Genomic DNA, 14,863 nt, shown 5'->3' on the forward strand with positions numbered 1-14,863 from the left:
GTTGCTCTTAACAAGGAAAACATTGAAAATGAAACTAAAGCTACATTTTACGTCCTGATCCCAAAGAGCAAAGTCAGAGAAATCAGCAGTCTGCTGAGAAATCCTCTGTATTAATATACCCCTCCCTTCCCCCAGCTACAGCCTGTTATTTTTTTAGATAAAGAGCAACTTATTATCAGAGGCTTCTTAGTGGGCTGCTGGTATGTTTGGCTTTGCTCTTTGGGATCAGGAATAAGAATGTAGCTTTAATATAATTTACCCTGTTTAGAGTAGGGTTGCACCAAATCCAGGATTCGGTTTGATATTCTGCCTTTTTCGTCAGGGTTCAGAATCCACGGTCCTAGCCAAACCAAATCTGAATCCTAATTAGCATATGGAAGGGTTAATGTCGCTGCATAAACACGGACTTTCAAATCTCCTTCCATAATTAGCATATACTAATTAGGATTTGGATTCAGTTTGGTATACGGCCGAATCCCTTAACAGTGATTCGGCCGAATCGGAAAAACTGGGTTCGGTGCATACCTAGTTTAGAGTAATAAATAACAAAAATAGTATATCTTTCCTAATTAAAAGAATAGGCCCTTTCTGTAAAAAAAAAAAAAGGCAGGGATACGGTATCTTTTGTAGCATCTTTGTATTAAATGTAGGGTAAAATACAAAATATTTTAACCAAATTATTTAAAAATAATATTTTAGTGGAATACAGAGGCTAATACTAAAAGATGGGATGCTTTGGTGATTTGTGCCTAGTTTTTAATGCTTACCTTTACTACATACTGTATCTGTGGAAACTACTCAGAGACAAGAGTCTTCATATGTATTACAAGCATGGAATCTGTGATCTGGAATGCTTGGGACCTGGGGTTCTCTGGATACAGGGTGTTTTTTCCCTAAGTTCGGAGCACTTGTCCTTAAAGCTACTACAAAAACCCATGTGTATGGATTTATGCTAGCTATGAACCAGGGCTGGAACAGAGAAAATACAAAGCCATAAATAAAAGAGTTGCTTTGATCACAAAATATACCACTTTGTTTTATAAATGTGATCCTATGGAAAATTACTAATTTTGGAGCTTTATGGATAAAGTATGTATCCCATACTTGTATTATTATTATTGGTTTTTAATTACAAAAAAGACTATCTGTAACAATATGGCACTTTTTTTAGATTTAGTTTAACTGCTCTCATTATTTTGAATTCTTCATGCCAGATTTAATGGAGCAGCATTTTGCCGATATAACCTGCCAAATTTGTATTATTTAACCAAAGCAAACGTTGTCTAGGAAAGTAGCCACAAATATGAGAATTGTGGTTCACATTCCAAAATGAGCAACCAGTAACCATGTACCCTCTGAACCCATGTTAAGCCATAATGTATTTTGCACAATGACTTCTTACTTACAAGCAGTCTGTAGTCGGGGGTCATCAATACCTATAGACAAATACGCGCAGATGTCATTTAAACCCCAAAACATTGTTTTGTGTTTATATAGACCCATAGGCATTAGTGATGAGTGAAACTGTCCATCCACTGGATAATTCACAAAATGGTGACATTTAAACTTTCACCAAATGCATTGGAGTCAATGGGCTTTTTTGCTGCGTTTTTTCTTGTGCCAAATGCCTTTGAGTTATTGTGTAGATTTCTTGGCACCAAATGCATTGGAGTCCTTGGATTTTTTGCTGCATTTTTTCCTTGTGCCAAATGCCTTTGAGTTATTGTGTAGATTTATTGGCACCAAATGCATTGGAGTCAATGGGCGTTTTTTTCCCTTCACTTTTTTCTCTTGCCAAATGCATACCCACCGAAAAAAAACACATTTTTTTTCCCACCAAAACAAAACATATGATGAAATTCCAAACATTTTTGCCAATGTTTGGAATTTTGTCACAAATATGTATCAGGCGAAACAAATTTGGTCATCCCTAATAGGGAGATTTATCCAAACAGTCCAAACTATAATCCATATACCAGTGTTCCCCAACCAGTGGCTCGTGAGCAACATGTTGCCCACAAACCCCTTGGATGTTGCTCTCAGTGGCCTCAAAGCAGGTGCTCATTTTTGAATTTCTGGGAAGAAAACAAGTTTTGGTTGCATAAAAACCAAGTATAATGCCTAACAAAGCCTTCTGTAGACTGCCAGACCACATAGAGGCTATTAAGTAGCCAATTAAAGCTCTTATTTTTACCCGTAGGAAACTTTTTCATGCTTGTGTTGCTCCCCAACACTTTTCCCATTTAAATGTGGCTCAGGGGTATAAAGTTGGCGATCCATGCCATATACAGTCCCAACTGTAGCCTTTCACTGGATATCCAAAAATATACACTGAGCAAGTCATAGGTTCACTTGTGTATGAGCCCAAAAGCTACCAGTTAGATGTCCAAAGAGATATAAGGTTACCAGTTGGAATCTCAGATCTTGTACAGGTATAGGACCCATTATCCAGAATGCTCGGGACCAAGGGTATTCCGGATAAGGGGTCTTTCCATAATTTGGATCTCCATACCTTAAGTCTACTAAAAAATCAATAAAACATTAATTAAACCCAATAGGATTGTTTTGCATCCAATAAGGATTATTTATATCTTAGTTGGGATCAATTACAAGGTTCTGTTTTATTTCTACATAAAAAAAGGAAATCAGTTTTAAATTTCTGAATTATTTGCTTATAATGGAGTCTATGGGAGATGGGCTTTCCGTAATTCGGAGCTTTCTGGATAACGGGTTTCCGGATAAGGGATCCGATACCTGTACTTTCCTTTGGGACACTTATAGGGTAATCATTTTATATAGGAACCTGTAAAATTTCCTTCTTGTATTTATAGGATTTTTAGCTAAATTATATGAAAATCTTTATAAAGTAATACATTTGCACTGTTTAATTTGTGGTTCATTTAATTATTCTCTATCACATCAAAATAGACTTTTTTTCATAGTTTTCCTAAACTTGCACTATTGCTAGATGAAAAATAACTTTATGGGCCAGATTCACTAAGGTACGAATCTGAATCATGAAATCCGATCATTTGATGATCGCAAAATTTCTGATGGTCATAAAAGTTTCTAAAACTTAGAAAAAATACAATTTTTTTGTATTCGGACTCAATCGTACTTTGATGAATGTGCCCCTATGTGTAGAGAGAGATGCTTGTGTTGGATGCCTACTTTATAAATTTTTTCACCATCCTAATATTTGTTAAACAAAAACAGATGGGCAGTTCAGCTTTGAAACAGAAAATCCCCTAATAGGTTTGAAGTAAATTTTCATGATCATATGCCAAAGAAAATCAAATGTTTACTAATTTTTGGCTTGATTAATTCTTTAACTGTATTCTTCTAGAAAAAAACATATATATTGTAAGCTTGCAGGATCCACAACAGATAATTTCTTCTCTATAAGGCAGTTTATTTACCACAGGGGTGACCATTTCTTTCAGCATAAAGAACACAAATCATACAAATAACTCCTGCCATCTGGACGCTACTTTCACACATTTGATGCGTTCCCTCACTATACTGGGCCCCTTGTGTGACTACCAGTAAGAAAACACACATTTGGGGGTCACCCCTGTTCTAGTGATACTCCTTTGGGGAAATTGCTCTGCCTTCTGGATTTTGTCAGTTCCTCAGTAACTCAGACCCTCCGTCCCTTTGTCAAAGGCTCCCTCTGCTACTTACAGTGGCAGGCAGCACCCCCTGCCCCCCTGGGAGTTCCATAAACAAATAGGCAGCCTTCTTGCTCTGTACCCTGCTCATAGAGACCTTCCTACTATTCTCTCTACAAGCCTTCCTGTGGAAAGTAAACTCCAATATGTGAGCTGGACTGGAAATGGAGTGACTGACATACAGATTTCTTCAGAATACTCTAGGTTCCAGGACCTGAGAGAAAGGTCCTTTAAACAGAGAAAACCTTCTCTGTTTATCAGCGTCTCCTTTGAAGCTAACATCTCCCTGTATGAGAACTAAAAATGAAAACTCACCTTGTGATGCATTTCTTTGGACACTCTCTCACAATGTGTATACCATTCATTAACCGATACTCCAAGTAGGGTTGCACTGAATCCAGCATTCAGTTCAGGATTCGGCCAAGATTCTGCCTTTTTTAGCAGGATTCGTCTGAATCCATGCCTCTGGCCGAACCGAATCTGAATCCTTAAAATTACGTGACACATAAAAACGGAGGTTAAAAATGTTTACCTAATTTGCATGTGATTTGGTTTGGTATTTGGTAAAATCTTTCACAAAGGATTGGGGTTCAGTCGGATCCTAAAATAGTGGATTCAGTGCATCCCTAGATAAAAGTCACATATTTCCACAGCTTGCATAACATATATATTTTAGATACTACTCTACTGGTAAAATATATCTAATTTTTTAGTAGTGCTCCACAATACAAAGTCACTACTTATATAATGAATGGTCATCCCATTGCTTTCCCAGACTGAACACATTCTCACAGGCAAGGAGAGCAGTATAAAATATAGACCTGCACATAAGGAACCATTTCAGAAGGCTGGGAAAAAAAACTGCTGGCCTATTTATAAATCATCAAAGTTGGAAAAAAGTCAGTGTTTGAAAGCCATCAATTTTTCAAATTTTGCTTCTTTATAAAACTTCTGCTTTGATGGAAATGTTTCACTCTGTTAGGACTTTAACACAACATTTACTGTTTTTTTTCTTACACAGCGCAGTCTAAAAAGAACTTGACCTTTTGCTATAAATACAGTCATGAAATGTCTGCTCAGACCTGGCAAAATGTCCTTGTTTCCTAAGGGAAGATGTAGAATGTCTGTTTAGTGAACTCATAGACTTTGCTGGTATTTTAATACCCCATGACAATATGGCTGAAGTTGTTTAATAATGGCATTTCAGTTATATTCTGCTGCTTTGACTATGGTTCTATTACGACTTTGAAAATGACTTTCACGTCCCTCTGACTTCACCAGAAACCAATTGAAGTGCAGCAGAGGGGTAAACATTTCTACTTCAAAGCTTTATAAATGGGGCCTAAAGTCTCTGGGGGGTAGTGTGTAGAAGCATATAAATGGCTTGTTTCAGAAGGTCTAGCAAAGGAGACATTCTACATTAACTCTGGCCAATGATTTAAACACTGATTTAAAAATAAATTGTTTTAAGCGCACCAAACATTTCACGTCTGTATATCTGGATACAATAAGTATTTGTTTATATCAGCCAAAACAAGCAATTTGTAGGCCTGATTTATTGCAAAAGATGAGTTTGAGAACTTTTAATATGTTATTGAAAGAAAGTCCTATTCCTAGCAACTATGTAGTTGACCTTCATTATTTATTTATTTATTTTTATAGTTTTTGAATTATTTGCCTTCCTCTTTTACACCTTTACAGCTTTCAAATGGGGGTCAATGACCCCAGCAGCTAAAAAAGCTATTGCTCATTGTTTTTGTTATTCCTTATCTTTCTATTCAGACCCCCTCCTATTCATATTCCAGTCTCTTATTCAAACCACAGCCTAGTTGCTAGGGTAAACAAGAACCTAGCAATCAGATAGCTGCTGAAGTTTGAAACTGAAATGCTGCTGAACAAAAAGCTAAATAACTGAAAACCTTAGATAAAAAAAATGCAAGCCAAATGCATATCATTGTCTACGTCATACTAAAAGTTTATTTAAAGTTGAACAACTCCTTTATGTGGGACTATTCCCTGCAGCAACTGCGATCAATAATCAAAGAACAATGAAAGGTATGAAAAAACTAAATTTTATCTAAAAATTTGCTTTGTGAAATTCAGTGTGTCCCTTGTGTTCTAAATCCCAGTGTTCCACCTCTCTAGTCTTTAGACAAGGTCTACTTCAGTAATGAAGCAGTTATGTTCATGGTCAGTAGGGGGGGGGGGGGAATTAAAGTCACACATGCTCAGAATGAAGTAAATGCAGAGGGAAGAGAAGTGTGAGCTTAGCAAGATTCTCTCTGTGATGGTGAATGAATTGTGTTTAACCACTAAAAGATTTTTTTCTAAAGTATCAAAGTATTATGGCATTTTAAACCCTTTCCTTCTTCTTTAATGACTTCAATCAGGCTCCCACCCTTTCAAGTGAGATGCTGACATATGTTGAAGGGGTAGTTCACCTTTAAGTAACTTTTAGTATGTTACAGAATATCCTATTTTTTGCAAATGTGTTTAATTTTTATTTTTTCTATAATTTTTGATTTACTTTTTTCCTCTTCTGCCTTTTTTCTGGCAGCCTAAAAAAACTACCATTGCTTTACAATAACGTCTACAATGTTATTGTTACTTTAAACATATTCCTCTATGCATCTTCTAGGCTCTTGTTCAAACCACTGCCTGGTTGCTAGGACAAACTGGGACCCAGCAACCAGCTGTGGAAATTCCAGTCTGAAGAGCTGCTGAACTAAAAGCTTCTAAAAACACAAATACCAAAGAAATATGAGTGTCTACATTATACTAACAGTAAATTTAAATAGGAACTCGTCTGTTTGGAATTCAGTTCCCAAGCAGCCTGCTAGCATGAGAGCAAACTGAGGTCTGTGTCAACTTATCATGTGCCTGGCCCTATCTTGCTTCCTCCACAGGCAAATAATAACCTAAAGCTCCTTCCTATTTGTAGCAGCTAATGTTTTATAGACTGGTAGGTGGAGAAGACTGAAATTTTCAAAAAAGAAACTGTATAGTAATTGCCATTTTTTACTCCCAAAGGTGTCACCACATAATTTTGCACATTAGTTTTATATGAGTTTCTTGTTAATTTTGTTTGAATTCATTCTTAATATACTTTTATTATCCTTTTATGGCCTCTGTTGTTTAACTGTAGAAAACAATGGTCTTTTAAGCAACCAGTATTTATCTTAGTTTGGTATAACTGTATATTCTGGGTTCTAGAATGTTACGGACAATGTGTATAAGCTTCATATAGACTGCTATTGTGCAATATAGCCAACTGGGAAGCAGAAAAAGAACAGTATTTTTTAATTAGAAAAAGAAAACAGTACTTTTCTTGATACCTGTACTGCACTATACAGCAGAATGCATTTGCCTTGACTACAGTTTTTAATTGGCTACACCAACTTATACTTTAGTAGACTTTAATAAAGTTAGCCCAACTGCAACTGTTAATTAAAGTGACTCACATCCACATTTAAATTGTACATACACATACAGTGGAGGAAATAATTATTTGACCCCTCACTGATTTCGTAAGTTTGTCCAATGACAAAGAAATGAAAAGTCTCAGAACAGTATCATTTCAATGGTAGGTTTATTTTAACAGTGGCAGATAGCACATCAAAAGGAAAATCGAAAAAATAACTTTAAATAAAAGATAGCAACTGATTTGCATTTCATTGAGTGAAATAAGTTTTTGAACCCTCTAACAAAAAAAGACTTAATACTTAGTGGAAAAACCATTGTTTGCAAGCACAGAGGTCAAACGTTTCTTGTAATTGATGACCAAGTTTGCGCACATTTTAGGAGGAATGTTGGTCCACTCCTCTTTGCAGATCATCTCTAAATCCCTAAGGCTGATGCCACACGTGGCGTTTTTACGCAGCGTTCTTTCTCAGCCTAAAAACGCTGCACAAGCCACACATGGCGTTTTTCAGCCTAGAACTGGTGACGTAAGCAAATCCCGTTGCCATGGTGCTAATAGTGCGAAATAGCAAAAAACGCCGCGTATTTCCGCTAGGTCTGGCAGCTGCCTTTGCGTATCCATAGGAATAGCTTGCTTTGCAAGTACTGGCGTATTTCAGCCAACGCTTGAAAAATCCGTGCTAAGGCGTTTTCTAGCGTATTTCCGCTTTGTGTGGTTTGCTGCGCGTCTTTTCAAGCTATTTCTATGGATGATGATATCAGGCGTTTTTCAGCCGCCGAGAGAATTAGAAAATACGCAGCGTAAAAACGCCACGTATGGCATCAGCCTAAGGTTTCGAGGCTGTCTCTGTGCAACTCTGAGCTTGAGCTCCCTCCATAGGTTTTCTATTGGATTAAGGTCCGGAGACTGACTAGGTCACTCCATGACCTTAATGTGCTTCTTCTTGAGCCACTCCTTTGTTGCCTTTGCTGTATGTTTTGGGTCATTGTCGTGCTGGAACACCCATCCACGACCCATTTTCAGTTTCCTGGCAGAGGGAAGGAGGTTGTCGTTCAGGATTTCACGATACATGGCTCCGTCCATTTTCCCGTTAATGCGAATAAGTTGTCCTGTGCCCTTAGCAGAAAAACACCCACAAAGCAAAATGTTTCCACCCCCATGCTTGACGGTGGGGACGGTGTTTTGGGGGTCATAGGCAGCATTTTTCTTCCTCCAAACACAGCGAGTTGAGTTAATGCCAAAGAGCTCTATTTTGGTCTCATCAGACCACAGCACCTTCTCCCAGTCACTCACAGAATCATTCAGGTGTTCATTGGCAAACTTCAGACGGGCCTGCACATGTGCCTTCTTGAGCAGGGGGACCTTGCGAGCCCTGCAGGATTTTAATCCATTGCGGTGTAATGTGTTTCCAATGGTTTTCTTGGTGACTGTGGTCCCTGCTAATTTGAGGTCATTAACTAACTCCTCCCGTGTAGTTCTAGGATGCTTTTTCACCTTTCTCAGAATCATTGACACCCCACGAGGTGAGATCTTGCGTGGAGCCCCAGAGCGAAATCGATTGATGGTCATTTTGTGCTCCTTCCATTTTCGAACAATCGCACCAACAGTTGTCACCTTCTCTCCCAGCTTCTTGCTAATGGTTTTGTAGCCCATTCCAGCCTTGTGCAGGTCTACAATTTTGTCTCTGACATCCTTGGACAGCTCTTTGGTCTTTCCCATGTTGGAGAGTTTGGAGTCTGCTTGATTGATTGATTCTGTGGACAGGTGTCTTTTATACAGGTGACTAGTTAAGACAGGTGTCCTTAATGAGGTTGACTAATTGAGTAGAAGTGTCTAACCACTCTGTGGGAGCCAGAACTCTTAATGGTTGGTAGGGGTTCAAAAACTTATTTCACTCAATGAAATGCAAATCAGTTGCTATCTTTTATTTAAAGTTATTTTTTCGATTTTCCTTTTGATGTGCTATCTGCCACTGTTAAAATAAACCTACCATTGAAATGATACTGTTCTGAGACTTTTCATTTCTTTGTCATTGGACAAACTTACAAAATCAGTGAGGGGTCAAATAATTATTTCCTCCACTGTATATATTTGTAACTGAACAATAAAGCACAAATAGACAAACTATTTTTTGTGCCCCGTGTGTACATATTTTTATTGTATTTCCACAAAGGTGCATGATTACCTTTACAATAACATTAAAAATATATTTGTTATCCTAGCAGCACTCTTTTTTATGACATACGCCTGTAGGTTCAAGCAAGAAAAATGTATTTTACATACGTTTGGTGCACAGTGTCAACTGTGGTATTAGTGTGCAATTCTCTTGGCTCAACCCACTGTGGGAACCCTGGAATCACTGTAATGCTGAGGGTGGCGGTAATTCCAATAGGCACATTTGCACAGGCTGAGAGGGCACATTGGAGGTTAGAGGAGGTGTATCCTCTAACCATTTTTGCACTAGTGTACTTGTATGAGGCTTAAGCAATCCTTGCTTATAGGGACTATGCTTATTAAAATCAACTCAAATTCTAATGTTTCTCTTTTAATACAGATGTTAAATTATTGTGTACATAATTACAATACATTGTTGCTGTGGTTGTGCTAAACTAAAGCTGGTAGCATAGACATAGCTAATCTTGAAAGGGAATTGTTTGTTTTGTATGCTTCATTTGTAAAACACAGTATATGGCAAGTAGCTATAACTCTTCAATGGTCAATCATTATTCTCTATTGTGCAAATCGTTGCTGTGACTCCAACAAGGATGTTCCCTGTTCTGGTTCCAGTTGTACGTGGAATATATATTGTAATTCTTACCCTGTAATGGCACTCATCTAACGAATGCTACATCTTTCTATTATTGTGGATTTGTATTTTGTTGCAGCAAGATTGAAGAAATGTATGTGATCCTATTTGTACAGCACTTGTGTAATGCTTTAACCAATTTTATTTCAAGACAGTGCAACCAAGTTATTGTCTATTGCTTATGTGTTTGTTATATAAGAATAGAGGTACAACTTTTTTATACTAAAATTCTAATATTAAATGGGTTTTTTTGGGGGCATAGAGTATAGTAGGCATTTTATCACTTGGGTCTTTTCCTATTGAGAGCTTTTTTAGGTCATAACTGTGGGGCAAGGTTACTTGTAAAGCAGTCTTCTGATGGAAATGCCTAGAGTTCTGTAGCCCTAATTGTCTGCAGTCTGATATAAAGCACAGAATGATTAGTCTGTGACATGAGCAACATCAGTATCATGGCCATTTAATGAGTGGTATTTCATTTCCCCAGTGCTCCTGAATTTGCTGTGGCTTTCTAAATAAACAGTAATGAAGAGCATTGAAAGTTCAAGTTGCAGACTTGTCATGTGTGTGAATATTTCTAATTATAGATTAGTTACATAGGAATCTAACAATCCTGATTTGGTTAGGAATAATTCCAGCACTTTTTTTGCAAGACTGAGATCTGACTAATCATAAGGATTCAGGCAAACTGAATCCAATGTCATGTAATTTCCATGCACAGAACAATTAAAGGCAAAAGTTTTTTGTTCAAAGATAACATGTCTGCTAGTTGTGTTCAATTATAAATATGAAAATAAAGATTCTAATCAGTTTTATATTTTGACCCTGTTACTGTACAGTCTAGCTACATATGGCCATTTTAATGGAATACATGTGGGTCATGTCTGGGAGAAATCTTAGACATTCAAAGCCTGATGTAGGTAAAGTTTGCCTGTATTCCTGCACTAGTCCTGTACTTTATTTGTCCATTAATTTCAGCCCCTCAAACGAACCCCAGTGCATATATATATATATATACAACACACACTCATATAAACTAGCTATACACTTATGTATATAATGTATATATTATATATATATATATATATATAATATATATATATATATATATATATATATATATATATAGACTCCCTTGCTCCCCCAGTTGGAGTCTCCGTGGACTATTATGAAGTAAGTCCTGATGGCACCAGAGTAGCTGAGGGCCAGGCCCAAAGCCAAATGTGCCTAGTCCAGTTACTTCCCTGGGGTTTGGTTTGCCTTACATGACATATAGCCAGTTATAAAAATCGCCTGGGTTGTTGAGAAAAGTGTTAAAATTGCACCATAGAAGTAATTAATAAAAAATATAAATTTTATTCTATCCATATGTAAAAGCAGATAGCCTTACGCGTTTCATACCTTAGGGTACTTAGTCATAGGCTGAATACATTGAACACAATACAGAATATTTAAAGACAAATTTGACCAATGAAATAGACTTTGCAATTAACCAATCAGACCCAAGGGTCATGGGTCTGATTGGTTAATTGCAAAGTCTATTTCATTGGTCAAATTTGTCTTTAAATATTCTGTATTGTGTTCAATGTATTCAGCCTATGACTAAGTACCCTAAGGTATGAAACGCGTAAGGCTATCTGCTTTTACATATGGATAGAATAAAATTTATATTTTTTAATTAATTACCTTCTACTGGCTGCAATTTTCTACTATTTTGCACTTTTTCTCAACAAACAATCCGGAGTGCCTGCCTATTTTTATAATTGGTTTCCTGTGATGACTCCCCGCGCTGAATGGTCTGGGGCATGAGCACCTGGACCCACCGTCACTGTGGGTAAGAGCTATATCCACCAAAAAGTGTGATCATGTTCCATTATGTTTACATGACATATACACAGTCCTGGGTTGTTATTTGAAGACAGACACTTGTTTCACCAAAATGATTTGGATTCAGTGTGAGAAGGAGAAGCTCCTTTCCACTATGCTTCAACGACCAAAAATTCCCCAAATGAGACTGACCAAAAACCCCTTCTAATATTCTGTAATTAGGTGGATGCAGCTGTCTCTTAAAAGTGTAAAGCGGCAGCGGATGTTAAAAACAAGGGACAGAAATGATGCCCGCTGGGAGCCTTTCTTTCTGGTGAAATAGACTGCATTGAGACATTATAGCATGGACTCGTGAAAAAGTTTGCTTTGGAGAAGATCTGGAATTTGGCCATTAAACTGCACTAGGTGAAAAAGTTTGCTCGATCCTAGCAGATGCCTTAAATCCCAGGTAACAATCAAAGTAAAGATTTCACACTGTGTAATGAATATACTGTAACTGTCTATTTTAATAAATCATTGCCAAAGTATTTTTATTATCAGAATACACTTCAGTATAGAAGTTGCAGATACAGGTCCCTGTTACCCATAATGCTTGGGACCTGGGGTTCTATAGATAAGGAGTCTTTCCATAGTTTACATCACCATATCTTAAGTCTGCTAAACAGTATTTTAAACATTAAATAAACATCAAAAACATGTACCAAATGCTTGAATTTTCATTAGTGGCTGAGCCATCATATAATCTGGCTAAAACTAGAAGTCTCATGTGTAAGCCTCATTTAGTTCTTTGGCTATCCAAAATATGTTCATGAATAAAATGCAGAGCAGAGAGCTCATTTATATTTAAAAAAAGGTATGAAGAAAGTCCCACTATTGTAAAGCCGTGTATTTTCTAGAATAAAAATCTTGAGGTGTCATGCAGGATTATAGGGACTTGCAGCATACATGACATTCATGTTAAATGATCATAAATCAGGCCTATGTTTCTTTGTGTTTCCCATGTTCTTTTGGTACATCATGGACCATACTCTTTAACCATTCACATGTTCTTTTCTTACTCTCAGCCCAGTCGAACAGAGGTTGGTATCCAAAGTGCCTGAATGCCTTGTCTGTCTCGTAAGAGAATGATGTGACGATTATATTCAGAATAGGCAATGTCATGAATGGTTTTAAATTCCAGAATGGTCTCACAATAAATTGAATGATGTTGTAGATATTAATAATTAACCACATCTTCCAATAAGGAATGTGGCTGCCCATTTGGATGCAGGGATTAATTTCAGTGAACAGTTCGTAAAGGAGTTTGTATCTTTGCCTCATGGGAGTGTTGTCATATGCATAGTACACTTCAGCTCCAAGGAGTTCTGGCTTTAAGCGCAAGTGCCAGGCAGCCTGTACATGCATCCAAGCCACATTACCTGGAACAACACAGTAATACTCACAGTCAGTGATTTTGCATAATATCAGTGTTGTCACCTCAGGGCTGTCACCTCAGTGGCCCCCCACGCCAGTCACAAACCTTTCCCCAAAGGGGACCCTGCAGTTGCACTTACTTGATTAGCTGCTCCTCCTGCTGTCAGTGAGCTGAAGATTTGGTAAGGGAGGGCAGGAGTCTTGGTGAACCACACACGGATTGGATGACTGAAGTTTAAAATTCCCCTTCAGCCCATCCAATCCCCATGCAGCTTTACCAGACTTAAGCTTTCCTCCTGATAGGGGAAAGAAAATGCAGGTGCCTGAGCTCCTGCACCTCGCTGACAGCAGGGGGTGTGGGCTAATCAATTAAGTGCAGCATGGCTGGGCCCCCCTGACACCCAAAAACTCACCAGGCCCATGATTGTCTGCCCCCCCCCTCCCCAATGGTGGAACTGGGTTGGCAAGGCTCACAAGGGCCAGGGCTCACAATTTTCTTTCCCGGTGTCCCAGTGACCCAGTCACTGAGACACTGCATAAAATGTTTTACAGCTTGACCTTATGATCCAGAAGAATCAGTGTCTAAATTTAAAGGACAATGAAAGGTACATATAAATTAAAAGTAAGTCTAAAGGCATTCTTTTTAAGTACTTACTGCATATCTAAATTCCCAGATCCCTGCTTGCTTCTCTGAGATATGGTGCTGGCAGCCTACAGCAGTGTGAAGACTACAGTGACATCACTGAAATCTCTCTCCCCTTCCTGTAGGTGCCAGCGGCAGCCTTCCTATTCTCTGAGCATGTGTGTAACTTGATCCTGTCTCCTGTTCTGAGCTACACATGCCCACCAGCCAATCAGAAGCGGATCTTGCAGAGGGGAGGGGGTGAGGGAATGAAACACATGTGCAGTATGAAGCAAGGAGGGAAAGGAAGGGAGGATACCTTTTTAGAGATGGCTGCCTGTTCTAGAAAATGTGAAGTAAGTGTGACTGAGTAAATATTTGATTAGGTGAGCCAAAAGTGTAGCGTTTTTACTAAACAATAGGAAGACTATTGGGCAGTATGCTTTTTATATTTTGACTTGCATTTTTCTTTAAGGATTGAGTTTCTGACACCTACATATTATTTTTGTTCTTTGAGACAAATTTGTTAGCAGCTTTCACTGATCAATCACATTGAGCATTAACAATAATATGCAACAGACTCAGGAGCATACAGTTCATATAAAAAGAACAGCTGAATAAATATTTAAGCCCTATTCTCATATATTATCCACCCTTCTGCCTCATCTATAGATCAGTACATACACAAATGGGAAATTATAGCAAGAATGCCATATTCTTTCATAAGAAAGAGCATTTGTTACCAAAATCCAAGAAGTGTCTATATTTATCCATACAAAAAACATTTGATTTCTAAAATCACAAACTCTGCAAAGGTCTGACAATCTTGAAAGACTACTTTGCAAACAATAAAGGAGATTTTTTTCCCAGAGCAATACTGCATGCTTCACTGTTGCTTAACTATTGCCCTACCTATTTCTAGCCACTTAGCCTGCTTCTAGGACCTTTTAGTAACTTAATCTATTGTTAAATCATTTACCATAAGCAACACTCAGTGAGATCCCTCATTAGTTCCTTACAGATGACTGGTCAGGGACTGTTTGTGTGTTTTGGCAAGCTAGGATGTTGTGTACAGGAAGAGCATGCACCAAAGGTAGTATTTGCAA

General features: G+C 37.9%; 1 protein-coding gene across 2 annotated transcripts in view; it reads right to left on the minus strand.

Moving 5' to 3' along the window:
• Positions 1 to 12,210: 12,210 nt before the first annotated feature.
• LOC100494546 (3 beta-hydroxysteroid dehydrogenase type 7-like) overlaps positions 12,211 to 14,863 on the minus strand; it is a 31,168-nt gene continuing 28,515 nt past the window's right edge. For both annotated transcript variants that reach the window (XM_031896764.1, XM_002935295.3), the window contains exon 7: positions 12,211 to 13,140. In XM_031896764.1, coding sequence (XP_031752624.1) covers positions 12,701 to 13,140 — 440 coding nt within the window. In that variant the 3' untranslated portion in view covers positions 12,211 to 12,700. The remainder of the gene's footprint in view (positions 13,141 to 14,863) is intronic.

Source organism: Xenopus tropicalis, chromosome 2 (assembly GCF_000004195.4).
Source record: "Xenopus tropicalis strain Nigerian chromosome 2, UCB_Xtro_10.0, whole genome shotgun sequence".
NCBI lineage: Eukaryota > Metazoa > Chordata > Amphibia > Anura > Pipidae > Xenopus > Xenopus tropicalis.